This window comes from Phascolarctos cinereus, unplaced genomic scaffold, assembly GCF_003287225.1.
Source record: "Phascolarctos cinereus isolate Bilbo 61053 unplaced genomic scaffold, phaCin_HiC Scaffold_2;HRSCAF=192, whole genome shotgun sequence".
Taxonomy (NCBI): domain Eukaryota; kingdom Metazoa; phylum Chordata; class Mammalia; order Diprotodontia; family Phascolarctidae; genus Phascolarctos; species Phascolarctos cinereus.
Window position 1 is genome coordinate 156,218,875 of NW_027555625.1, and position 26,578 is coordinate 156,245,452.

General features: G+C 35.1%; 1 protein-coding gene across 6 annotated transcripts in view; it reads right to left on the reverse strand.

The window, feature by feature from the left end:
- The window catches only part of KIZ (kizuna centrosomal protein), a 212,402-nt gene that overhangs the window by 130,094 nt on the left and 55,730 nt on the right, over positions 1-26,578 (reverse strand). For all 6 annotated transcript variants that reach the window (XM_020986871.2, XM_020986896.2, XM_020986877.2 and 3 more), the window contains 2 exons: positions 9,513-10,164; positions 8,592-8,898 (listed from right to left, as the gene is read on the reverse strand). In XM_020986871.2, coding sequence (XP_020842530.1) covers positions 8,592-8,898; positions 9,513-10,164 — 959 coding nt within the window. The remainder of the gene's footprint in view (positions 1-8,591; positions 8,899-9,512; positions 10,165-26,578) is intronic.

A 26,578-nucleotide genomic window follows, 5' to 3' on the forward strand; every position in this document is an offset into this window, starting at 1 on the left:
CTTTGTGATGGAAAGCTAGGTGGAACAGTGGATAGAGGGCGTGCCTGGAGGTCAAGAAGACCTCCTGTTTAATCTGAAGTTCAAATCTGGCTTCAGACACTTACTAGCTATGTGACCCTGGGCAAGTCACTTAACCCCTGTTTGTCTCAATTTCCTCATATGTAAAGTGGAGATAATAATAGCAGTCCCTAGAGTTATTATGAGGATCAAATGAGACAATAATTGCAACATGCTTAGCACAGTGTCTGGTATATCATATTACATTAATGTTAGCTTATCATCATTATCATTATTCAGGCCACAGAGAAACTCCCATTAAAAGGGAGAGAGACAGAAAATAAGCAATAGTGGAATATAAAGGAGAAAAAAGAAAAGATTTCAGGAAGAAGAAAACTCAAAGAGTATGAGCATAAGCAGCGAAGACATGAACAGCAGAAGGAAATATGGCCTTCATATCAAATAATAATAATAACTTTTATGCAGCTTTTATACACTTACTATGTGCCAGGCACTATGCTATGTGCTTTAAAACTATTATCTCATTTGTCTTCTACCTTGGAGATAGATGTGGTTATTATCCTCATTTTACACATGAGGAAATTGAGGCAAACAGAAGTGAAATGACTTGCCCAGGGTAACACTAGCTAGTAAGACTCTGAAATCAGATTTGAACTCAAGTCATCCTAATTCCCCACCTGGCATTCTACTCACTGCACCATCTAGCTACCCCATGATAAAAGTGTTCAGATATATTAAGAAATAATGCAAAACAAAGGAAAATGATTTAATACTTAATAAGGTAGAGAACCTTGTGGATTTTGAGGAAAGCAAGGAACCAAAGCATGCTGTTCTTGAAGGATTTAAAAGGGAAATGAGAATTATGGGCAAAATTCATGGCCTACAGAGCAGAAATAATTGCCAGGATTAAAAACAAACAAAACTTGAATCTGTGATGGTAAAACATGTGGAAGAAACAAAAGAGATAACTGATGGGAATGCAATTACATATAAGTGAAAGGCAGGGAAAGACAAGAAGAGAACCAAAAAGTAACAGCATTAAAAGAAAGCATGCTTTCCATACAAACAAAACAGTGATCTTGAACATAGGATGCATACAGAAAAGGTAAGAACTGTAAGTCTCTGAGAAGAATGTAACAAATCAAAAAAACCTGAACATCATAATGCAAAAAAAAAAAAAGCAAGAAAACTGCCCAGAACACTTCTGCATGCAATAAACGGGGACAGAGAGAGAGAGAGAGACACTGAGATTCAAATATAAAGGAAATTTGAATAACACTAGACTATCCTACACTTATCAGAAAATACAAGAGAGAATGGAATGAATTCCAAAGAGCAATGGAGCTCAAGATGGAGCCCAAAGTGGCCTACATCTTGTAAATGCGAGCCTACGCATAAATAGAAAAAAGACGAATTTGCAATAACAAAAAGGTGCTCAAAGCATTCTTTTAATAAAAACTAGACCTGAAGAGATTATTTGTTTCTCAAACACCCTCCATCACAGAAATATAAGAATGATAAACAAATATAGCAAACAAGGAAAATAACAAAAGAGAGACCATTAAGAGATTTCTTTCTAAATGCACAGGAGGAGACAAGAGTAAAGCAGAAGTCACACAGAAGTGATGGTGGAGAAACAGACCTGAAACACCATGGAATAAACCTCACAATACGCTGTCTTTAGATTAATCAGTGCTGTTTTGTGGGATTAAATTATAAAATGAGAGGGTATGTAAAAAAAAGGAAAGGGAAAAAAGAACAGAGGGGAATGTGATGTACCCTAATCAAGTCAAAGGCTAATAATGAAGGTAAAATAACTCCTATAGTCTCTCAGGAAGAAAAGAGCCTACAGGAGAATGGGCAAAGAAGAAAAGGAAGGGACTAAATAGGGAGGAAAGAAAGAGTGAAACTGTGTTTCAGTGGCGGGAGGGAGTACCACCTAATAATGCTCCTATGTACAAAGAGAGATATTCTATAAAAGGAAACAGGAATCTTACAATGGGTATGATCTACAAGGATTTGATGCCTACAGAAATCACTTTTCCTGCCTCAGGGAGCTCCTGAGGGCAACCAACACCTAGAAGAAGGGGTTGGGGGAGGAGGGAGGATGGACCAGGGAAGGAATTTTAAGGCAAATGGGAGTAAAAAATGACCAATGAGAGAGCAAAGGTAAAAAATCCATTGTACAATAAGAGATGTAAGAAGAATTCTACCTTGGGGCAATCCTACCCTTTTCTCACCTGTAAAAACTGGTGTTTCTCTAAGGGTGAGGTGCAAAAGAATAAACAAAGCCAGGGACAAGCTCTATAGGGCAATAACAGGACATTTTTAGAAGCCAGAACCTAAAATAAGTACTACAAAAATTTAATTCCATGAGGAATACAAAGAATAAAGAAAAATTAAATAAGTATAAGAGCAATGAACCAAAGAATAAAAGTTTAGAATAGACACAAAGGCAAGATAAACAATTAAGGAAGTGAAAGAAATACTTTTGAGAAAAAGGTGCAAAAAAATGAAATTTTAAAAACTAATAAAAAAAACCAAATTGAAGGGAAGGAAAAAGAAAAAAGGATTCTATTTGACTGAGAAGAAGGAAAGAGAAGAACTAAATAACCAAATAAAAGCTAGAAAGAAAAAGCAACCAATAAGCAAAAGTCAAAAACTAGGAAGAGTAAAACACAGGGGAGGGGGGGTTTAAGGGTGAGAGGGGAAGAAAACCAGTAGAAATAGGGCAGCTATAAAAGATTAAGCTAAAATAATTAAAGAGATATAGTATTGTGTTTACAGTAGAAGTGGAAAAAAAAAGTGAGGAAAAACAATTTTGGAGACAAATTGAGGAAAATATAAACCTAACTTTTCAAACTTTAAATTTCGATGGATTAAACAATCCAATAAAAGGAAAAAGAATGAGAAACTGCATAAGAAAACAAAGTCCTACAATCTGTTGCTTACAAGAAACATATTTAAAAGCCAAAGACATAAACAGAATAAAAATCAAGGGTTGGAAAAAAATGTACTAAGCATTAAATGAGTCCAAACAAAAAAGTTGCCATCATGTTATGAGACAGCACATAAACAAATATTCAAAACATAAAAAGAATAAGCAAGGAAACCATATTATGCTAAAAGGAACCATAGACAAAAATCAATCAAATGCTTATACTCCAAATGCCTTAGCATCCAAATTCACAAAGGAAACATTAAATGAACTACAAGAATACATAAACTGTAACACAACAGTGACAAGAGATTTCAACATCTCTCCCTTAGTGTGAGGGAAGTCTCGTGGAACTATAAACAAAAGGGAAAATATAGAACTAAACAAACCGATGAAGAAATTAGATCTAAAAGATTTATGACATCTTCTAAATGGTATTGCAAAAGAGCATGCATATTTCTCAGCACCACATGGAAGCATTCAAAAACTGACCAAGAATTAGGGCACAGAGATATTGCAAACAGATGTAAAAAGGAAGAAATACTAAATATATCATTTACAGACCATAACAAAATAATAAGAGTAATCAGGTCAGGGACCACAAACAAAAGACACAGACACAAAGAGATTTTTTAAATGACATTTTAAACAATGAGTAGGTCAAAGAACAAACCACAGAAACAATCAATAATTATGTAAAATAAGATGACAATGTTGTAACAGCATACCAAAATTTCTGGAAGGCAGCTAAAATAATCCTCAGGTGAAAAAATCATATCCCTATAAACTTCCATTAACTAGACAGAAAAGAACACTAATGAACTGAATGTGTATTCTAAAAAATTAGAAAACCAATAAATAAACCTAAAATAAGTATGCAAGACGGTATATTAAAATTACAAGAGAAATAGGTAAAAAAGGGAAAAACATAGAAATAATGGATTTAATAATTAAATGGATGAAATAAAACCAAATGCTAGCTCTTTCAAAAATACAAAATACCCAAATTGACAGAAGAACAGACAGACTTAACTGAAAGTCAGAAAAGGATATAAAATTAGTTATAAAGGAATTATCAAAGAAATAGATTCACAGGAGAACGCTGAAGAACAATTACTATCAATACTGGAGAAATGGTATTCAAAAATAGAGGAAGAAAGCACCCTACCAGAATCCTTTTATGGAACAAACATTGTCCTAATATTTAAATCAGAGGATAAAACACAACAGGAAAATTATATACCAATATCATTAATAAATATTGAATCAAAAATTTTAAACAAAATTCTGTCAAACAGACTACAGTGATTTATCCAAGGAATCATTCCTTATGGCCAAGTTAGATTTATACCAGGGATGTAAGAATGCTTTAACATTAGGAAAACAACATAATTAACTGACTTAAAAACCAAAACATCCAAAACCACATGATTATCATTATATGCATAAAAAGCCTTTGATATCAAAGTACAACATTCTCTTATGCTAAAAACTTTAGGAAACATAGGTATAAAGCAACTTTTTAATATCATAAAAAGCATCTAAGGCAAAAAGCAAACATACGTAATGTGGATGCACTAGAACTTTTTCCAATAATTTTGGGAGTACACAAGGATGTTCACTCTCTCCACTATTATTTTATATACTTCTAGAAATACTAGCAATAATAATAAAACAAGAAAAAGAAATTAAATGAATAAAACTAGGTAAAGAAGAGAAGAGCAGCTAGGTGGCTCAGTGGATAGAGTGATGGACTTGGTATCAGGAAGACCTGTGTTCAAATCTGACCTCAGACACTTGCTAGCTGTATGATCCAGAGCTAGTCACTTAACTTCTATTTGCCTTAATCCACTGGAGAAGGAAATGGCAAATCATTCCAGCATATTTGCCAAGAAAAAACCAGAGACAGTATTGGCATGCTATGATCCATGGGGCCATAAAGAGTCAAATATAACTGAACATCAACAACAAAGAAAAAGAAATAAAACTATCCTTATTTGCTGAAATCATGGTATACCTGGAAAACCCTAGGGAATCAGCAAAGGTGGTAATCATTTGACAATTACTTCAGCAAAATAAGACTACAGTATAAATCTTCAAAAATCAACTGCACTTCCACATAATAATAACAAAATACAAGTGGTAATAATAGTGAGGGAAATCCCATTCCAAATAACTACAAAATGTATACAGTAACAGTGGATTGATCTACCCAAACACACAAAAGACTTGAGTAGATTCAAAGTGCTCCTTAAAGAAATAAAGAACAACTGAAACAGCTGAAGGAGAAATCAGGGCTCGTGGCTGGGCCATGCCAACCTAATAAAAATGGCAATACTACTAAAGTTAATTTCTATTTTTAATGTTGTATCAAATAACCAAAGGGATACTTTATAGAATACTCTGATCATATAATGAGAAGACAGGACTCATTGGAAAAGACCCTGATGTTGGGAAAGATTGAAGGCAAAAAGAAAAGGGGATAGCAAAAAATAAGATGGATAGATAGTATCCAGAAATAACAAACATGAACTTGTACAGATTTTGAGAGATAGTGGAGGATAGAAGGACCTGGTATGCTACTGTCCATGAAGTCACAAAGAGTTGGACAGGACTGAATAATCAAACAATAACTGAAAATGAATCTGACATAAGTGAGGTTTTGAGGGAAGGGTGCAGGTAGATGGGAAAGTGGAGAAGAAAGTTTATTGTCCCTCTTGTCCAGACAGCACAAAGGCCAGGAACTTTAAGCTTCCAGGGTCAGGGAAATATATAAGCCATCTACACTGGCTTTCTTCCTCAAGAATTCCTTCTCCCAAACCTGTCCCAATGTTCTTTGCTTTATTTCTTTCTCCAGTGTTCATCTCTTGCCATTCCTCCCCCTTTTCTTCTACAATTATTAGATTCCTCTTTTATGGGACTTATTTGCATAGTTGTAATTATTTTCATTACTATTTACATTACTAATTACACGCATTACTATTTACATTTATTTTGACACTATAATCTTTTTCATCCATAGTGTAACTCATCTCTATGACTCTTACCTTATTTATACCCCTAATAATTAAATTTCTAATAAGTGTATCAATAGAATATTATTTATTGGTGGAGATATTACGATACATATATCTATGTTGATTATACAGTTTAACTCATCCCACCTATTAGAGAACTTTCTAAGGTTAAGATGCTGTACCTAGTATGTATAGGGAGATAATAGAAGAGTTAAAATAGTTTGTAACTAAATATAACACAAAACAGCGTGAAAGTCAAGAGAAGAGGCATAAAGTGCTTTGAGCTTTGTAGCTTCTGGCTAGGAAGATCAGGAAAGAAACTGTCAAAAGGGTAGAAATACACCTTAAGGATAAACAGGATTTCAACCAGCAGAAATGGTTGAAATCCAGCAGATATGTGGAGGGTAAGAAATTTCAAGCATGACATAAGTAGAGGCAATGATGTCAGAAAGTTCTAGTTGTAGTCAGAGAACAATGAGTAATCTGATTTAGTTGTACTATAGGATATTTGATAGGAAATGTTGATTGGTATCAAACTATTAAAGGCCTCCAATGGCAACCTAAAGAGTTTGGGACTTTATTCTATAAAAAGTGGGGGGCCAATGAAGCTTTTTGAGAAGAGGAGTAATGTGTTCAGAACTGTGCATTAGAAAAATTAATTTTGTAGCAATATATTGGAATAGTTGTAAGAGGGGAGCCTGTAGATAGGGTAAACCTGAAGGTAGTAAAATGGTTTAGGTGTGATATAATGAGGGCCTGAAGTAGGATGGTGTCATTGATGATGCAAAAAAGAGGTGAGTGTAAGATATATCAAAGTTGAAATAGGACTTGACAATCAAATGGACGTGGAAAGTTGACTAAGGGCAGAAGTAAAAAATGACTGAAGCAGAGGTAACCAATCAGAAGGATTAATGTGAATATTTTTTTTGAAGGAGTGTCAGGAGTGTAATGATAAGTTCAATTTTGAACACACTAAGTTTGAGATGCCAAAAGTACATCCCTAGATGACTAATTCCAAAGCTGAAAATATGAGACTAGAACTCAAATGAAAGGTTATGACTAGGAAAATAGATCTGAGGGTCATCTTTACTAAAGGGAAAGTTGAAGTTGTAGTACTGAATGAAGTCAAAGAAGAAAGAGAAAAGAAATATAAAATCTTCATATGTACTTCAAATACCTCCTGCTTTTTTGATGCACTCAGTATTTTTCTGATTGCTTGCCTAAAGGTATATTGTGCTCCAAGTGTAAACTTTGCACCTATAGGCAATCAATACACTGGAAGGGGCAATAATAACATCATAGAATCTCAATGTTTGAAGGAAACTCAGAGTTGTCTTATTCAACCTGTGTCTTAACAAGAATTCCCCCTAAAATATACTTGTGGAAAAAAAGACTCTGATTGAAGATTTCCACAGATGGAGCGTTTACTTTCTCTGTAGTTACTAAACTCACAGTTTTGCCTAACGCTGAATGTTGTTCCAAAACACCTTCAGCTGTTTTGGAAGCCATAGGCACAGGCAGCTATTAAGATTCTATTATGCTCTGGCTAGTTTCCTCTTTATATAAGAAGCTGTATGGCAAAGAGTCTCTACTCACTTCCTCCTCTAGGTCTAAACCAACATTTAACCCAATCAATACCCCAGAATGACTTGAATAAATATGCTAAGGTATAAGCTAATCAAAAAGACTAAGTGAATTTATTACTAATACTAGTTCTTGGGGAAAGACAAAATGATAAAATGTAAAAAGACTTCATTATGAATCAGGAAGCCTGGTTTCTAATCTAAACTCTATCATTAATTAGCTACACTGGCCACTTCATCTTTATGTGGCTTGGTTTCCTTATCAGTAATGTATGAAGTTGGAACTACATTATTTTTAGTTAGTTTTCCTTTCAGCTCTAAAAGTGCTATGATCATACTTTGGAATTTATTCGGTTTTCTGAGTAAACATTCACTCAACTTAAAATACTAACTCTTCCTACCTATTATCTTAATTTAATAACCAAAATAAATCATTACAAAAATATTTCAGGTATGAGCTCATCAATTTGAACTTAAGTGTTCAAGGATGCATACTAGTTACTATATAACGAATTATTTATCTATCCTTTGGAATTCACACTCTAAAATGGACAACTTGCATGGATAAACATAGACATCTGGTAAGTGTATAAACAAATACACCGATATGACAGCTATAGAAAGAGCACTAATAAAAGAATAAACCATTATGCAAATTTGCTGTGTACAAGGTTTTTAGTTAATTCAGTTGGGTTCCCAGAAAAGTTAGCTATCTGAAAAACCTGTTCCACTTCAACATAATTGCAAAATAGATTCTTATTTCCTAAAATAAGGGGAAAAGAAGAACTTGTGAATTAACTAGATATTATTTAGACATAAATGCTATCAATTGTCGACCACTATGATTCCACAATATTCATATTTCTCAAAGCTATTTCATAAAAAAAGAAATTAGCCTTTAGAGAAAAGACTACTTATAAGTTCCAAGGAACTTACATATTCATGGTTGTGTGTTCAATAATACATTCTTAGTGGGATGGTCTCCAAAAAATGTCTACAATTAAAAACAGAATAGGAAAAAATTTAATGGCTTACTCTCTTGTTGGTGAATTAGCCGAGGATTCCTTTTCCGAGGCATGAGAGATTATAGTTTGCAAAACACAATTATTTTTTTCAGCAGATAGGGCATCTCTCTCTTGCTCAGCACAGATTGGTTTTAAGGCCTCTATTCCATCTACTTCATCAACCTTGTCACCCAGATTGGGGTGTAGTTCTGTAGTACTGATAATCGGATCATCTTCACTCACAGAAACAGTAAGGTCACTGTCACTGCTTAAACTTTCCTCTTCATGCTTCTGCATGTGTTTGGTGGGCCTCTGATTTTTTAGGTCTTGATGATGATCTATTAGAGACAATGAATGAGGAGGCTATTTTTCACCAATTTCAAGGGAGTTAAGATTTTCTACCTCATACAGTGAAGAGTTAATTATAGGTAATAAGAAAAATTTATCCCAGCATTTTGAACTTAATTTCCTGTATACAGTACATATAAGCTTTTACATGTATTTTAGAACCTCACAGGCAAAATGGAGCAACTTTAAAATGGGACAATGAACATTTTCACTTAAAATACACTTTAAAAATCAACAGAACTGAAGTGGTATAATAACAATAGCTGAAATGTACATAGGCTCGCAAAGTGCTCCACCAACATTATCTTCTTTGATCCTCACAACAACTCCTCTCAAATTCTGCAGGCAACTTTGAAAACAAGGAAATAGAAGGAAGAGGAAGTAAAGTGACTTTCCCAAGGTCACACAGCTAATTGCTGGAGGTAGGTAGATCTAAACCCAGACCTATATGAGTGCAAGAGTAGCACCGTATCAATTACATCAAATTGTTTGTTTCTTGCCTCTTTCCTTCATGACAGAAATACAATTATAAAGTTACTCTGCTCCTCACTTTACCTAGACCAGTGCAAAAAGACATGCACACACACACACACACAAGTCTTACCTGAGAGAGTTTCCCAAGCACAATGATTTTCTTCTGACTGTGCATTTTCAGAGGCACAATATTCAGGGACAGGTACCAGTGGAACTGGCTGTTTAGTTTTTTCTTTCTTTCTTTCAATATGTTCCTGTGTCACTATTCCTTCTGATCCCTCTGATCTGTAAGAACTGTCACCCTTCAAATCAGTGGTTCTGTCCTCTGGACTTAATCTTTCCTGCAACAGAGAATTGAGTTTTGCAGACTTTTTGCTTTCGGGTAAATGACTCTTGCCATTATTTGTGTTGCTTACTATCTCTAAGCAATGAGTTTGTTCAACCTCAGACAATGCTGTGGATGTGACTGGCATTTTCTCAGCAATCTGAAGAGATGTCTTTCCATCTATTTTGTCAGACTTATTTAAGCACTGTGTATCACTATTCATTTGTACTCCATAGCTGTCTGTCACATTACTTCTCTCTGCTGTCTGTTGGCATGAATGTGGGTCAGAAATTGAAAAGCTCTTTGTGGGCTGGGAAGATTTCCGCTGTGTACTGAAATCTCCAGTGCTTGAGATGGTTGGCATTTGGCGGCCCATAAAGATTGTTGCTGGATGATACAATCCTCTTGACATGGCTGTCCCCATGTTAATTCCTGATGGCTTCACAACTTGCAGTGCCTAAAAAGAAGTTCAAAGTTAAACACATTTTATATAAGATGACTGTGCTGTTTTCAGAAAGTAATATCAAGTTATACTATAGGAATATTTACATTAGTACATGTCACATTTAAAAAACATGTTGCTTCCAAAGGAAAAAAAAACTGTACAGGAAAAGGAAAATACTCTATAAAATTCAACTCTATGGAAATCAGTTGCATAAAATAAAAGTATTGGTTAAAAACCATGAAATCTACATTTTCAAAAGCAGATTAAAATAGTGACTCAAAATGGATACGTAATATAGGGTGTCTGCAAAATCTTAATGCAGTTTTAAGCTTTAATAGCTTAAATAATAGCTATTATTATCAATTATATTACAACAATAATAGTTATTAGTAGAGCTTTAAATGCACTAAGACCTTCAGAACACTTTGTATTATAAATTTAATAAGTATTTTTAGAGAACTTATTTAAAACTATAGAGCTATAGTTTATAACAATCATGACTCCTATTTAAATTGCAATTACTTATATCTTTTGCCTGAGCACTTTAAAGTAATTTACAAATCAACTAATTCATAAATAATTCCAACAAAATATTTTTTTCCCTATTTAAAAAAAAATTAAATTATTTGATCAGGGTCATATAGTAAGTCAGAGGTAGACCTGGAAATAGGAACAATGTCTAGGGTTTATGAAGTACCTCTATTTCAAAATATTAAAGAACTTTCATTATACCTTATTTACTTTAATAGTACAATGGAGTTAGAAGGGAATAATATAGTTATTCTTATTTTATAGATGGAAAAATTGAAAACAAAGCCACACATGTGAATCAGCAATAATACCAAAATTAGAGCTCCATTTACTCTAGGCTAGTTCTTTCTAAAATTCATCGTCATAGATAAAACTAAAATAAGCAATTTTATAATATGAATCAAAACAAAAAATCCAATGTATAAAATGCAAAGTCAATAAAAAGGTATTAACAAAAATTAAGTTATAAAACTGATATTAGGAAAATCCCTTCTATTAATAAATTAAGAGCATATCCAGTCATTATTGAGGGATATTAACATGAGCATGCTGCTTCAGATTATGAAACCACACTAGTCAACCTGTTAAATATAAACTTTTCATACAAAATGGTTCCAAAGGGTATAATACTGAGGAGAACTAGGACAAAGCTGAGAAGAGGGACAAAAGCTTTAATGGTTCATTCAATGTTGAGCAGACCAAGGTAGAAATTAGTTCTCAAACTTTTCATAGAATTATAAGATTTGGATCTAGAAGGGGATAAAGATTTACTCAACCAACCTCCTTCCTCCTCCTCCCACCCCAACCCCTATCCACTTTATAGACGAGGAAGATGAGGCCAAGAGAGATTAAGCAATTTGTACAAGGTAAAAGCAGTACTGAAAAAGAGATATGGGACCTAAAATCAGATCTTCTGGTTCCAAATCCAGTTTTACTTTCATTATATTTATTGATTAAAGGATACACATACTTTTCCCATTTACAATAAGAATCAAATCAATTCATTTTACATAAGTCACTGATTTCTTGTAGCAATATTTTAGCAGCTATTTGCATTTACTGGTGATGCAGCAGAATTTACATGACTTTGTTTGCTCAGCATCAGGCTATGAATGAAAATGAAGATTTTGGTGTGATTTTGATCACATTAGAGAGTCTTAGTTGAAGAAAAGCTTGGGGTCAGGCAGCTTCCTCATACAGGCCACCAAAATGTTGAAGTTTAGGGGTGCTAGGACCCTGAAATCACAACATATGAGTCCTGCCTGAAAGAATTCAACCTAAGCCTTCTTTCAGCCAAAGACAAAGTTCATTAGAACAGCCATCATATTGGCCAGAATCTGAGCAGTGGCTAGATTTTATGAATCTGAGCCCAGAATCATTTTTTAAAGACATAAAATATATAGGATTACAAAGAAAACCAATTATATGGGAATACGGTTAGCAAAATATTTTAAAATACAAGTTCATGGCCCCAGGTTAAGAACCTCTGATCTAAAATAATCTTTAATCTTATATTTCAACCTGAAAAAATGACACTAGTGACATTTATAATGCCCTTTAAGGCTTACATAGAGCTTTATGTACATTACTTTTAATCATCACAAAAACCTTGAGAGGTAGGAACTCTCCAATATCCAAATGGTTCTAAAATATTTGCACTGATGTAAGTATTCCCTCCAACAAGGCAGATTATAGTCCATTCATATCTGACCATTTTATGTGCCTCATATCCATAATTTCCCCATGGGAGTCCACCCAACCTAGTTAAGACTTTGCTCATGCTCTCTAAATATCAAAAGTATAACAATGAAGCATGCTGTAGGTCTGTCACTTATTTCTCATTCCTGCCACATTATCACCCCATTGTCTTCTTTCAATTATACATTTCTTTGAAGGAAATACACTACTTCTGTATAAATTTTTGTCTGCAATATGCTGTAGCCTGCTCATGCCCTCTATAGCTCACTCTATTTTTCCTTGGGTAGTGCTCAACTTTCAGTCTTTGGAAACCAAAATATTCTTATAATTCATAATCAGGCAGTATTACCTGAGAAATACTGTACTAAAAAGACAAGTCCTACTTTCAGAGAGAAATGGGGTAATTTGCCACCAGCTCCTCTACTTGGCTTCAACTTCATCACTATCTTCATCATGCCCCACTAAAGATAAACTTATCACCAGGACATTTATTATAACGTAGATTGCTCCAGCTTCACTACCTCATCAGTATCTTTGGCAGCGTCTGCCTCTGTGATTGGAGGGCTAAAGGGTGGAGCAAAAAACTCCTCCCATAACCTCCCTTTTTTAGAAGATTCAAAATTCCAGACATTTCTTCATTTGTAATCTGCTGCTGTATTTGGTTTCAACTGCACGGTCTTTTCATCATGCCCCTTCACCGGGTACCCTCTGGCACTCCTCTTCTCCTTTTCAGTTTCTTTTGTATATTCTCCCCCTGACTCCTTTAAGACTATAAACTCCTTAAGAGCAGAGATTTTGTTTTTCTTATTTGTATCCCCAGTGCTAAGCATAATGCTTAGCATACAGTAACTGCTTAATAAATGTTTATTGCATCATCATAATTAAAGGAACTGGACAAACTATGTGAAAGAAAATGGTAATGATGACACCATATGCCATAATTTCTGAGATGCAGCTAAAGATTTGAGGAAGGCCCACAAAACTTTAACTTGTACAATGCTTATCCTAATGTCTTTTCTCTGGTTCTCTGCCCCTTCTTACTATATAAGGACATGGTTTGCTTCTTAAATTCTTATAACTGCAAGCGCTCTCATTTATCACTTTGAGAAATGAAAATGAATTAATATTGCTTACTATTGAAAATGTATATACACAAACAAATATCTAAATTAATAAATAAAGCCCTTATTCCTTTGTTAGAAGCTTGTGTATAGGGAGTTTATTCCCCTTTGGAATCTGTAAGAGCATTTCACATATAGAATTCTACATGGACTTCAGAGAATAATTCAAAGTCATTCTCTGTATACCTGCCAGAAAATTGGCACTTATTCTGTGTTAATTGACTCATTTTTTTTCTTTTATCCCAATAACCAGTCAAGAAGGCTTCCCCTCTTTCCCCAATAATAAGTCCAAAGTAAAGTACCCATCTGGGTCCAGTAAGTCTCATAGCACCTGGCATCATATATATGTTGTAGCTGAGTTGTTTTAGTTGCGTCCAACCCTCCATGACCCCATTTAGGGTTTTCTTCGCAAAGATAATTGGAGTTGTTTGCCATTTCATTCTCCAGTTCATTTTATAGGTGAGAAACTAAGACAAACAAGGCTAAGTGACTTGCTCAGGGTCACACAGCTAGCAAATATCTGAGGCCAGATTTGAATGCAGGTCTTCCTCACTCCAAGGGCAGTGCTCTATCCACTGAGCCACCTAGCTGCCTCCTAGGCAGAGGTTAAGTGACTTGCTCAGCAAAAGTAGCAGATAATACTTTGTTCCCCACCAATCACCAACTTGAAATTCCCATTCCCAAAAGGCAACAACAACAAAGTAGTAGGAAGCATATACTGCACGTGTAGAATGCATATACAAAGAAGACAAAGTGGGAAATTATCTTTAGAGATGCCCCACCACTACAATCTGAGGATAGCCTTATCATTGACTCAATGGATACAGATTTGGAGGAGAGCAATACCCCACACCTATCTCCAGTCATCTGTAAAGAATATCCTTTAACAAATCTCTTTGGGACATGAAAGTTTTCTGCATGGGTTTTCTTTTCCTCACTCTAGTGAGTACATATGAATTATCACTAAATCACTCACTTGGAGATATGTGCCACAAATGAAAGAACTGAAGTGGGTAGGGAAAAAGTCTCATTTTAAAATTCTTTGAATTCAGGGAGGCCCCATTCCAATAGCAGCAGTTCTCAGAGGAAAAATTATAACTCTGAAAATATATACGAACAAAATAGGAAAAGAGAAGACTAACGAACTTAATAAGAAATTTTTAAAATCAGAATACAAAAAATAAATCCAAAATAATTATAAAACAGGAAATTTTGAAAATTTAAAAAGAAATAGATAAATTGGAAACAAAAATGGCCAGATTATTAAACAAACTAAAAATTGGATTACTGAAAAGACAAATCCAAAGAAATTCTCAGCTAACTTAATTAAAAAGGAGAAAAATCAAATCATAAAATAGAAAATGAAAAAGTTAACCAAAAAAAGAGAATTATCAGAATCTACTATCCACAATTATATAACAACAAAATTGATCATTTAAAAGAAACCACTACAAAAATACAAAATACCCAAATGAACAGAAGACGAAATAAAAATCTTGATTCAATTTTAAAATAACAAACTGAACCAGTTATAAAGAAACTAAAGAGAAAAACAAAACAAAACAAAAAAACCCTGGTCCTGATGGGATTTACACATGAATTCTACCAAACTTTTAAGAATAATTAATACTTAGACTACACAAATTATTCTCAATAATTGAGAAAGCAAACAGACTACCAAACTCCTTTAATGATACTGCTCCTTCCAGAGATTGTGCCTAGGAGGAGCTAAATGACTGAGCTTGGTACTCCATAGGACTATGCTGATGCTGGGCCATTTTTTTCCACCCTGTAGCTTCACCCTATAAATCAAACCTCCAGAGACCAGACCTGGGGACAGTTAAGGTACTTAGTTCAATGTTCCCCAAAGAGACTACTGACAAAAAAAAAATACAACAAAATGTCCATAAAATGATTCACTGTGATCAAATTGGATTTATACCTGTTCACAGAATTTCTCTCTTTTTACCCTCTATAATACATGTTGGTACATAAGCTATGATTATTTTCATAAGCATTGCAATATGAGATGACTACACTATGCTATGAAATGTTTCTAGTTGCCTTTGCATGGAGAATAAAATCAACTCTGCTAAGTCTTTTATTTGCTGCTTCTTCCAGTTTAACGTAGGAAAGATAGGTGGTGCAGTGGATAGAGCACTATGCCTGGAGTCAGGAAGACTCAGTTCAAATCTGGCCTCAGAAACTTATGAGCTGTAACCCTGGGCAAGTCACTTAACCCTGTTTGCCCCAGTTTTCTTATCTGTAAAAATGGACTAGAGAAGGAAATGGCAAACCATTCCAGTATCTTTGCCAAAAAAACTCCATTGACAGTACTAGCATGCTATCGTCCACAGAGTCACAAAGAGTTGGACATGATTGAATGACTAAACTACATCAACTTTACATTAACTGAAGAATATATAAACATATATATATATATATAATATATATACAAATTAATATTATCTAAAGTAAATCAGGATTGAATACTGTCTTTTGTAAACCACCTTATAGTATATGCACTGTAAGATAATCTCACTATGTACAGACACTTGTTATGTAATAATATTACCTACAACCAATTCTCTTTGATATTCAGGAAGCCTCTCCAGTCACTCACACTCAGTTCTATGATTCTTATTACTTCTAATAAGATGGTGGCAATCCACAATTAAATTCTATTTATCCCAGCTACGAAACAGAAAAGATATGGACAATCATTTGAATGTCACTTGTGAAAAGCACACTTGTCCCTTAATTATAAGCTCACTGAGGGTACCTTTTATTTGTACATATAGATGACTCATGTAAAGGTTTATGCATAGGTGAGAGAGAAAGCATATAGGTTGACAGTTAATGATATTTCATTGGTCACCTTTTTTTGATATTAAAGAAGTCTGAGATACCCCCACCCCATATTTGGTATTGTCTCCTTCCTTAGATATCTCACATATTGACCTCTCAACATTTTAAAATTTATGCCTCTACCACCATGGATCTCTTCTATATGTACTTGGTCTGATTTGGCTGCTTTTCCCATTTTTGTTCTCTTTAATGTCATTTTTACTTCCCTATAGGTACATCTGGAGCTGTGATCCCAGGATCCAAGTATGATCAGGTTTTACTGTCCCTGGTAGTGAAAACATTTTTATTTTTATATGTTATATATTAATAAATTATTATATTTATTTTATTTTTATTACAATAACTTATTACTGTAATCACAGGTATTTTCCATTTTTTCTATTCATTGTTCTGTTTTCATCCTTCAGTACTTTTGGGTTGACTGAGCTGAGTTGAATCTCTTGCCAAAGTTTATTAGGCTGGTTTTATCCTCTACTGTTTATCTCTGCTTTTATGGGATGATATTGCTCAGAATCCTCTATAATCCTTCGTAAGATGTTAATACAAGTTCAAAATTCTAAATCAATGTTGCCTTTGACCATCTCCCTGTTTGACAAGTAAATCAAATGGTTGCAGACTAATTCACTTTCTGAGTTCTTTATGTCTCCTTGCTGTGGAAATAGATTTATGGTGGTTGAACTTTTAAGTAACTTTGCATACTAGGTGTCACCATATCCAATGCTCATTTCCCATTTTCCTTGTTAATTATTTAATCAAATCTTTTATCTAACAAGTTGGTGGTCTCACCATATACAGACAGCTAATTGAAGAATAGCTCCCAAATCAATAACAAGTTTTTTCTTGTCAAAATATAATCTGCATTTTTTATTATTATTTAGTGGTCCCTACCATTTAATACCTACAAATACTTTTCTGAAAGAAAGTGCTCATGATACATGATGCTTCTGTGCAGTTTACAAGTCTGTAGCTACTCTCTTATGTTTCTAAACATTCTCATTTTTTTCCTACTTTTCACTAAACTAGTAAGTATCAGAGTATATGTTAATATATTTTATTTTTATTTGTTGCTTTTTTGGTGAGCAATTGGTGTTAAGTGACTTGCCCAGAGTCACATAGTTAGTATCAAGTGTCTGAGGCCAAATTTGAACTCAGGTCCTCTTGACTTCAATACCAGAGTTCTATCCACTGCGCCACCTAGTTGCCCCATATATGTTAATTTAACTGAAACATCTTATAAGATTCTTTTTATAGAATTTCTCTATTTCTTGATCTTTAGTAACTGATACTGGTACATAAGCAGTTATTTTTACGACAGTCTTTTTTTGCAAATACTTATTACTAATACAGCAATATGAAATGAGCAAATATCCCATGAAATCTGGCTTCTTTTTGCCCTTGGGCACACATTAAAACGAACTCCACTGAATTCCTCATTGCCTTTTTCTGAGGAGTACCTATGACCCATCCATCCATTAAATTGCAACTTCATTCTTTCTTCTAACAATTTATAATGAGAATGTCAAGACTGACATGATTCAGCTCGTCCAATAGTAAGTCACTAGACCTTATTTTCAGAGTGCCAGCAGTAAAATTCAAGTTTATAGATGGTCTAAAAGCTGTGTAATTCTTAGCACACTGCCCCACTTCTGCCACATTCACTGAAGAAGGACAAAAGTGTATCACAAGACTGAGAGCTACTTTGTACTTTTCTTCGCTGAATATGTTGCCGTGGTCAAAATAATACAGCACCCAATGGTCAGCCTATGGGTGCTAAATCACTCTATAATAAACTGGGATTGTCTCACAATGCAAAGTTAGTACATTAATGGGTATGCACTCAAGGATTTTCTAGGATGGTAGAACCTGCCAAAGCTCATGTTCCACTGGAATAGTTTTTGAGAACCCGGGGTCTTCTCCATTCCATTATAAGTTATGCTTAACATTTTACAACTGACTAAAAGATTTAGAAAATATAAATTCCAATTGTGCTTATTGTTTGTTAATTACAAAAAAGCAGTACATAAAAGGCTCTTTCCCACTAAGGTGCCTTCCTTCTTTATACATCAAAACCACTGAAAGAATGACAATAGAAATGACCTTGTTTGGAGACTTCCAGATCACATGAGCAACAAGACGGAGGACTAGACATTTTCTTTGATACCCACAACCTTGCAAAAGTTCTCAAAAACATAAATTATATGCCAAAGATAAAGCAACTTTAGTTGCCTCCTTGGATGAGGATACCCAGAATCAAAAAACAAAACAAAACAACACAGAACATGAATTGACACTCATTAATCCTGAGCTCACTCAGAACCCTTCCCCTACTTCCCATGCTACCAGCTGCAAGGCTGCACTAGCAGAAGCAAAGACCTAACACATCAGTTTTTAACAAAACACAATCTCACAGACCTCCCCTCTGAAATGCTGGTGAGTAGGGAGACAACAAATAGCACCAGCACTGCAAAACTTTGAACTATCAGTGCTAGGACAAACAACCCATAGCATCAAAGCTGCAAACCCCCAAACTGATCATGCCAAAACAGACCATTCTATAGCATGAACATAGCAGCTTTCTCAATTGTTGGTGCCTGGTCAGAAAACCAAGAAACAGAAGCAGCAAGATAAGACATTGTGTGTGTTGTGGAGATATGGGCTGGGGAAGAGAGAGTGCATTGCTCTCCACTACCTCTGAAGGAAAAGACTCAGCAACCAGATAGGACCAGTTCTGTCAACCCAAAAGTCATGTGGGGCAAAGATCTAGGCTGATGAATCATGAATTTCTCAGTGTGGGAGGAGGCTGAAAAGGTTTGAGATACAACCTCCAAGAAAACCACTATTAAAGCAAACACAGTCAGAAAGCAAATGATAGCAGAAAATAAGGGGAATGGGGTGTTGAAATGACCAAAGACCTCACGAAGAAAAAAACTCCTTGGAGCAACTGGTACCTAGAGGGAGTTGGAGTGGATAGACATAAGAAGGAGATTTTGAGGTAAATGAGGAACAAATGTAACCAGGGAAGGACAAAGATCAATGATGGGCTGTATAAACAGGGATGTGTATGAGTGGGGTTGATGTAGGGGATGTACTCTATCACAGGGCAATGTCCTCTCTGACACTTGCAAGAATTGGCATTATTCTGTGAGTGAAGCACAAAAGGGAACCAGTCAGGCAAGCTCTACAAGGAAGTGGCAGAAAGTACCTAGGAGAGACTAGAATGGATATCTTGGAAGTTTGATTACATGAGGAATACAGAGAACAGGGAGAATCTAGATAATTTTAGGGGTCATGAACCAGAAAATGAAGGTATAAAGTAGACAGAAAGAGAAGATGGATAATGAAGAGGGTGAGAGGAATCCTTTCCGGAATGAATAAAGTTTTGAAAACTAATGAATAGGAATAGTTGAAGAGTAGGAGAAGAAGAGGGAATCTACTTGACTAATAAAGAGGAAAAAAGGGCAGAGGTGAGAATTATGTCAGGAGATAAAATCAAGAGAGAAAATGGAACTAATAAGTAAAACTCCAAAAGGAAAGGGATAACAGATGAGAGGAGGGAATCCTGGGTGAAGGGAAGAGAGGCAGTAGGAAGAGTCAACTTTAAAAAGATTATGGTAAAGTAACTGAAGAAACATTATACTATGTTTACAGCAGAAGAGGGAAAAATCATAACTTGAAAAGAAATCAGTATTGGAGACAGATGGAGGAAAATACAAACCTAACTCTCATAACATTAAATGTGAATTAATTAAACAAAACAATAAAATGAAAAAAGTGACAGATCAGATAAGATAATGGACTCTTACAATCTGTTACTTAAAAGAAACACATATAAAAAACAAAGAAAAGAGCGAAGACAGCAGATTAGAGGGAGCACTCAAGCTAAACTCTCCCAACAAATTTTTAAAATAATCCATCAAATCAAATTCTGGAGTAGTACAGCCCACAAAATGTTGGGATGAGACATTTTTATAGTCCAAGACAACTTAGAAGGTCAAAAGGAGAGGTCTGGGGTGATGGCTGGCCAGAAGCACACATGATAACAACAGCTGGGGGCCTTGGAGACAGTGGTGACAGGAAGAGCAAAAATCAGAAGTTTAGGGGCTTCTCAGCACACAACTGGTCAGAAAGAAATTACAGGGAATCCCAGTGCTTTTGGGGTGTTTTTTTGCAATATAGCTAATATAGAAATATGTTTTGCATGACTACACATGTATAATGGATGTAATATTACTTGCCTTCTGAATGGGTAGGGAAGGGGCTGGAAGAAAGGAGAAAAATTAGAGCTCAAAATTTTTTTAAAAAATGAATGTTAAAAAAATAAAAACACACCAAACAACAAAAACAACAAAAAAATGGGGAGTGGAAAAAAATTTACTATGCATTAAGTAACTCCAAAAAAGCAGGAACTGTAATCATGATACCTGACAAAGCAAAAACAAACATTCAAAAAATAAAATGGATTAAACAAGGAAAGTACATTATACTAAAAGGAAACACAGACAACAAACCAATATGAATAATAATTTTATATACTTCAGATGCCACAGCATCCAAATTCATCAAGCAAACATTATCTGAGCTACAAGAAGACACAGACAGTAACACAATAGTGACAGAAGACTTCAATATGCCTGTTTTGAGTAAGCCTAAAAGAAAGATAAACAAAAAGGCAAAAATACGTAACAGAAAAAATTTCTGAAGAAACTAGAGATAAAAAATATGATGATCTTCTAAATAGGATTGCAAAAGAATATGCATATTTCTTAGACACATGGAACTTTTACCAAAATTGACTTCGTACCAAGGCAGAGATACTACAAACAAAAGTAAAAAGACAGCAAGAAAGCAGGGACTCAAGTTTTAATCACAGTTCCAGGAATGAGAGGAGCACTAGTACTTGTCAACACAAGGGAGCAGAGGCCCTTCCTGGGTAAGGGGCAAGAATGCAGATCAGGAGACAAATGACCAAACTTTCCCCCATATCACAACACCTCAGAAGCACTAAAAACTTACAGACCTCCTAGCAGTGAAAACAGCAGTATGAAAATGCCTAAAGCTTGGAACAGTGTCCACTCCTTCCTTTTCCCCAGAGATGAGCAGAGTCCCACTCTAACATAAAGTTCAAAGTCAATAAACAGGCTGGTAAAGTGAGGAAATAACAACAAAAAGAATCTGGCCACAAAAAACTATGGTGACTGGGAAGCTCAAGACACAAACTCAGAAGACAATGATCTAAAAACTGTACAAGTGAAGCCTCAAAGAAAAATGCAGATTAACACAAGCCCTAGAAAAGCTTTAAAAAAAAAAAGAGCAAAAAAGTTATTTTTAAAAAGCAATAGAGGGGCGCAGCCAAGATGGCAGAGTAAAAGCAGTGATTTGCTTGAACTCTCCCCAAAGCCCCTCCAAATACCTATAAAAAATGGCTCTAAACAAATTCTAAAGCAGCAGAACCCACAAAAAGACAGAGTGAAACAAATATCCAGCCCAAGATAACCTGGATGGTTGATTGGAAAGGTCTATTGCACCAGACTGGTAGAGGAGTGCAGTTCAGAGTGGGTACACTGGCAAAGACCAGGCCTCAGTGAACCTGAAGCAGATCTCAGAGGACTAAAATACGGGCAACTGTGGTGGTTTCCAGACTTCTCAACCCATAAACACCAAAGACAACTTAGAAAGTCAATAGGAAAAGTCTGTGACCTCGGTGAGAGAGAAGCTTGGTCCCAGCCCCTGATCTGGCAGAGACCTGGGGTGGCAGCTGCTTCCAGAGCTCAGCCCACAGATGGAAGGTGAGAGAGGATTATACTGGGAGAAGGAGAAAGGGAGAGGTATAATGGGGTAAATTATCTCATACAAAACAGACAAGAAAAGGCTTTTACAGTGTAGGGGAAGCGGGGGAAGGTAAAAGGGAATGAGTGAATCTTATTCTCCTTGGATGTGGCTTAAGAAGGGAATAACATACACACTCATTTGGGTATGGAAAGCTATCTTACCTTACAGGGAAGGGGATTAGAGAGCAGGGGGGATGACAGAGGGGAGGGCATATTGAGGGAGGGGGGTAATCAGAAGCAAACACTTCTAAGGAGGGACAGGGTCAAAAAAGTGAATAGAATAAACAGGAGGCAGGGTAGGATGAAGGGAAATACAGTTAGTTTTTCGTAACATGACTGCTATGGAAGCGTTTCGCATGACTACACATATAAAACCTGTATTGAGTTGCTTGCCTTCTCAATTGAGGGTGGGAGGGAGGGAGGAAGGGAGAAAATTTGGAACCCAAAGTTTTAAAAACAAATGTCAAAAATTGTTTTCACATGCAACTGGGAAATAAAATATATAAGCAATGGGGTATAGAAATCTATCCTGCCCTACAGGAAAATAGAAAGAGTAGGGAATAAGAGAAGGGGAGGGAGAAGATAGAAGGGAGGGCAGATTAGGGGAAGGGTTATTCAGAATGCACACCATCTTGGAGTGGGGAGAGGGACGAGATAGGGAGAAAATTTGGAACTCAATATTTTGTGGAAGTGAATGTTGAAAACTAAAAATAAATAAATAAGAAAAAAAGCAGCAGAGGAAGAACTGGAAAAAGAAATGAGAGCAATGTAAGAAAATTATGAAGAGAAATAACAGCTTGGTAAAAGAGGCATTAAAATACTTAACAAAATGACATCTTTAAAAAACAGGTTAAATAGTAAAAAAGGTACAAAATGTCACTGAAGAAAAAACTCAAAAAAGCACACAATTAGCAAGATAGAAAAAAATACAAAATATCACTGAATAAAATAACTCCTTAAAAATTAGAATTGGACAAATGGAAATTAATAGCTTCATGAGGCATGAAGAAACAATAAATCAAAGACAAAAGAATGAAAGAATAGAAGAAACTGTGAATATTTTATCAGAAAATCAACTAACAGGAAATGAGAATGAGGAAAGATAATTTAAGAATTATTGGAACACCTGAAATCCATGAACAAAAAAAGAACCTAGACATTGTATTTCAAGAAATTATAAAGGAAAACTTCCCTGCTACCTTAAAATCGAGAGCAAAATAGAAACTCAGAGAATCAACCCATTCCTTCCTGAAAGAGATCGAAAATGAAAACTCTTAGGAATACTGCAGCCAAATTGAAGAGCTCCCAAGTCAAAGAGAAGATATTGAAAGCAACCAGAAATTATTCAAATTCCACAGAGCCATAGTCAAGCCACATTATATTTAGCAGCAACTAAAATAAAAGAGTGGAAGATTTGGAATACAATATTCTTGAAGGCAAACGAACAAGAATTACAATCAAGAATAACCTATAAATCTATCAGGGAAAAACAGACATTTAATGCAACAGAGGACTTTCAGGCATTCCTAATGAAAAGATGAGAGATGAAGAGAAAATCTAACTTTCAAACACAAGAAAAAAACATAAAAAGAGAAACATGAAAGAGAAACTCTAAGAGATTCACATAAAAAGAGGTGCACAAGGAAGACTTTTTATGGTGGAGTAGAAAATGGGCACAGGGCAGGGAAAGGGGCAAAACCTCACTCTCATCTAAACTGGTTTAAAGGGGAAATACATACATACACACACACACACACACACACACACACACACACACATATCCCTCTACTCAGTTGAGTATAGATATACATCATACCAACAATGAAGAGGAGGCAGGGCTAAGAGAAGGGGGAGGCAGTTTACAGAATCAAAATAGACTTTTGAGGTGAAAGGGGTTAAAAAAAGAGAGGGAGTGAAGGACAAATAGAAGAAAACAGGACAGAGGGAAATAGATATCAGATATCACAAATGTGAATGAGATGAACTTACCCATAAAATGGTAAATGACAGCAAAAGTTATTAGAAACTAGAATCCAACAAAGTGTTGTTTATAAGAAACACACTTGAAACAGAAAGATGCACAGAGCTAAAATAAGGGGCTGGAGAAGAAGCTATTAGGCAGCTAGATGGCACAGTGGATAGAGTGCCAAAGCGGGAATAAGGAAGAACCCTGTTTGCCTCAGTTTCCTCATCTATAAAATGAGTTGGAGAAGGAAATGGCAAACCATTCCAAATGAATTGGAGGAAATGGCAAACCAAGAAAACCCAAAAATGGATCACAAATAGTCTGATAGGACTGAAATGACTGAACAACAAAGGCAGAATCTATTGTGCTTCAGCTGAATTAAAAAATGGCAGTGAAGCAATCGTGATCTTACATAAAGCAAAAGCAAAAGCAGAACTAATTAAAAGAGATAATTGGCAAAATTACATTTTGCTGAAAGGTACCATACACAATAACATAATATCAGTATTAAACATCTATGCACCAAATGGCATAGCATCCAAATTCTTTAAAAAAAAAAAATTAAATGAGTTACAGGACATAGACAATAAAACTATACTATTTGGGAACCTCAACTTACCTGTTTCCCACCCCTCCCAGAACTAGATAAGTCCAACCATAAAATAAATAAAAAAGAATTTAAGGAGATGAATAGAATAGAAAGGAATATACTTTTTTTCTCAGCAGTATATGGTACCTTCAGAAAAACTCACCATATACTAGGGCATAAAAACTTCACAGACAAATGAAGAAAAGCAGAAATATTAAATGCATTTTTTCAGACCACAACGCAATAAAAATCACATTCAATAAAAGGCCTTGGAAGTATAGATTAAAAATTATTTGGAAACTAAATAATCTAATCCTAAAGAATAAGTGAGTCAAAGGGAAAAAATCACAGAAATAATCAATTTCAATAAAGATAATCATAATGAGACAACACACAAAAATTTGTAGGATGCAACCAAAGCATTACTTATTGGAAACTTTATACCCCCAAAACACTTACATCAATAAAAAAGGATATGTACAGTTTTATAGCCTTTTGAGCATAGTTCCAAATTGTTCTCCAGAATGGTTGAACCAGTTCACAACTCTACCAACAGTGCATTAGTGTACGATTTTTCCACATCGCCTACCTTCTGGCACTAGTCATTTTCCTTTTCTATCACATTAGCCAATCTGATAGGTAATAAAAAGTGATGGGATAAGTAAATTAGGGGAGCATGGAAAAATTTACCAGTGAGACCTATGGGTAAGGGAAGAGTTTTATAACCAGAGATAAAGAGGGATAATTTTGATTGCATAAAATTAAAATGCTTTTGCACAAACAAAACTAATGCAGCTAAAATTAGAAAGCAGGAAATGAGAAAAAAAATTTACAACAAATTTCTCTGAAAAAGGTATTATTTCTCAAGTATATAGTGAACTGAGCCAAATTTATAAAAATAAAAGTCATTCCCCAATTGATAAATGGTCAAAGCTATGAACAGGCTGTTTTCAGAAAAAAAAAAATGCTCTGAATCACTACTGATTAGAGAGATGCAAATTAAAACAACTCTGAGGTTAGCACCTCATACCTATCAGATTGGCTTATATGACAGAAAAGGAAAATGACAAATGCTGGAGGAGAGAAAATGGGGGAAAATATGGACACTAATGCACTGCTGGTAGAGTTCGAAACTGGTTTAACCATTCTGGAGAACAATTTGGAACTATGCCCAAAAGGCTATAAAACTATGCATACATACCCTTTGATTCTGCAATTCTACTACTAGGTCTATATCCCAAAGAGATCAAAGAAAAAAGAAAAGGCCTATCTGTACAAAAATATTAATAGCAGCTCTTTTTGAGGTGGCAAAGAATTGAAAAATGAGAGGATACTCATCAATTGCAGAATGGCTGAACAAGTTGTGGTATATGATCGTGATAGAATACTACTGTATTATAAGAAATAGTAAAGGTTAAGTTTTCTGAAAAAGCTGGGAATATTTATATGAACTGATGCAAAGTAAAATGAGCAGAACCAAGAGAACACTGCACAAAAAGAAAAGCAATATTGTAAAGATGATAACTGTGAGAGACTTAGCTACTCTGATCAATACAATGATCCACAACAACTCCAAAGGACTCATGGTGAAAAATGCTATCCACCTCCATAGAGAGAACTGATGAAGTTTCTGTGGAGACTGAAGCATTTTTTTTTCACTTTCTCTGTTTTTCTTGTTTTTTTTTGTTTTTGTTTTTGTTTTTGGATTTTTTTTGCATCATAGCTAATATGGAAATATTTTGCATGGCTTCACATATATAATGGGTATCATACTGCTTGCCTTTTCAATGGTTGAGCTAGGGGCTGGAGGGAGGGAGAGAATTTG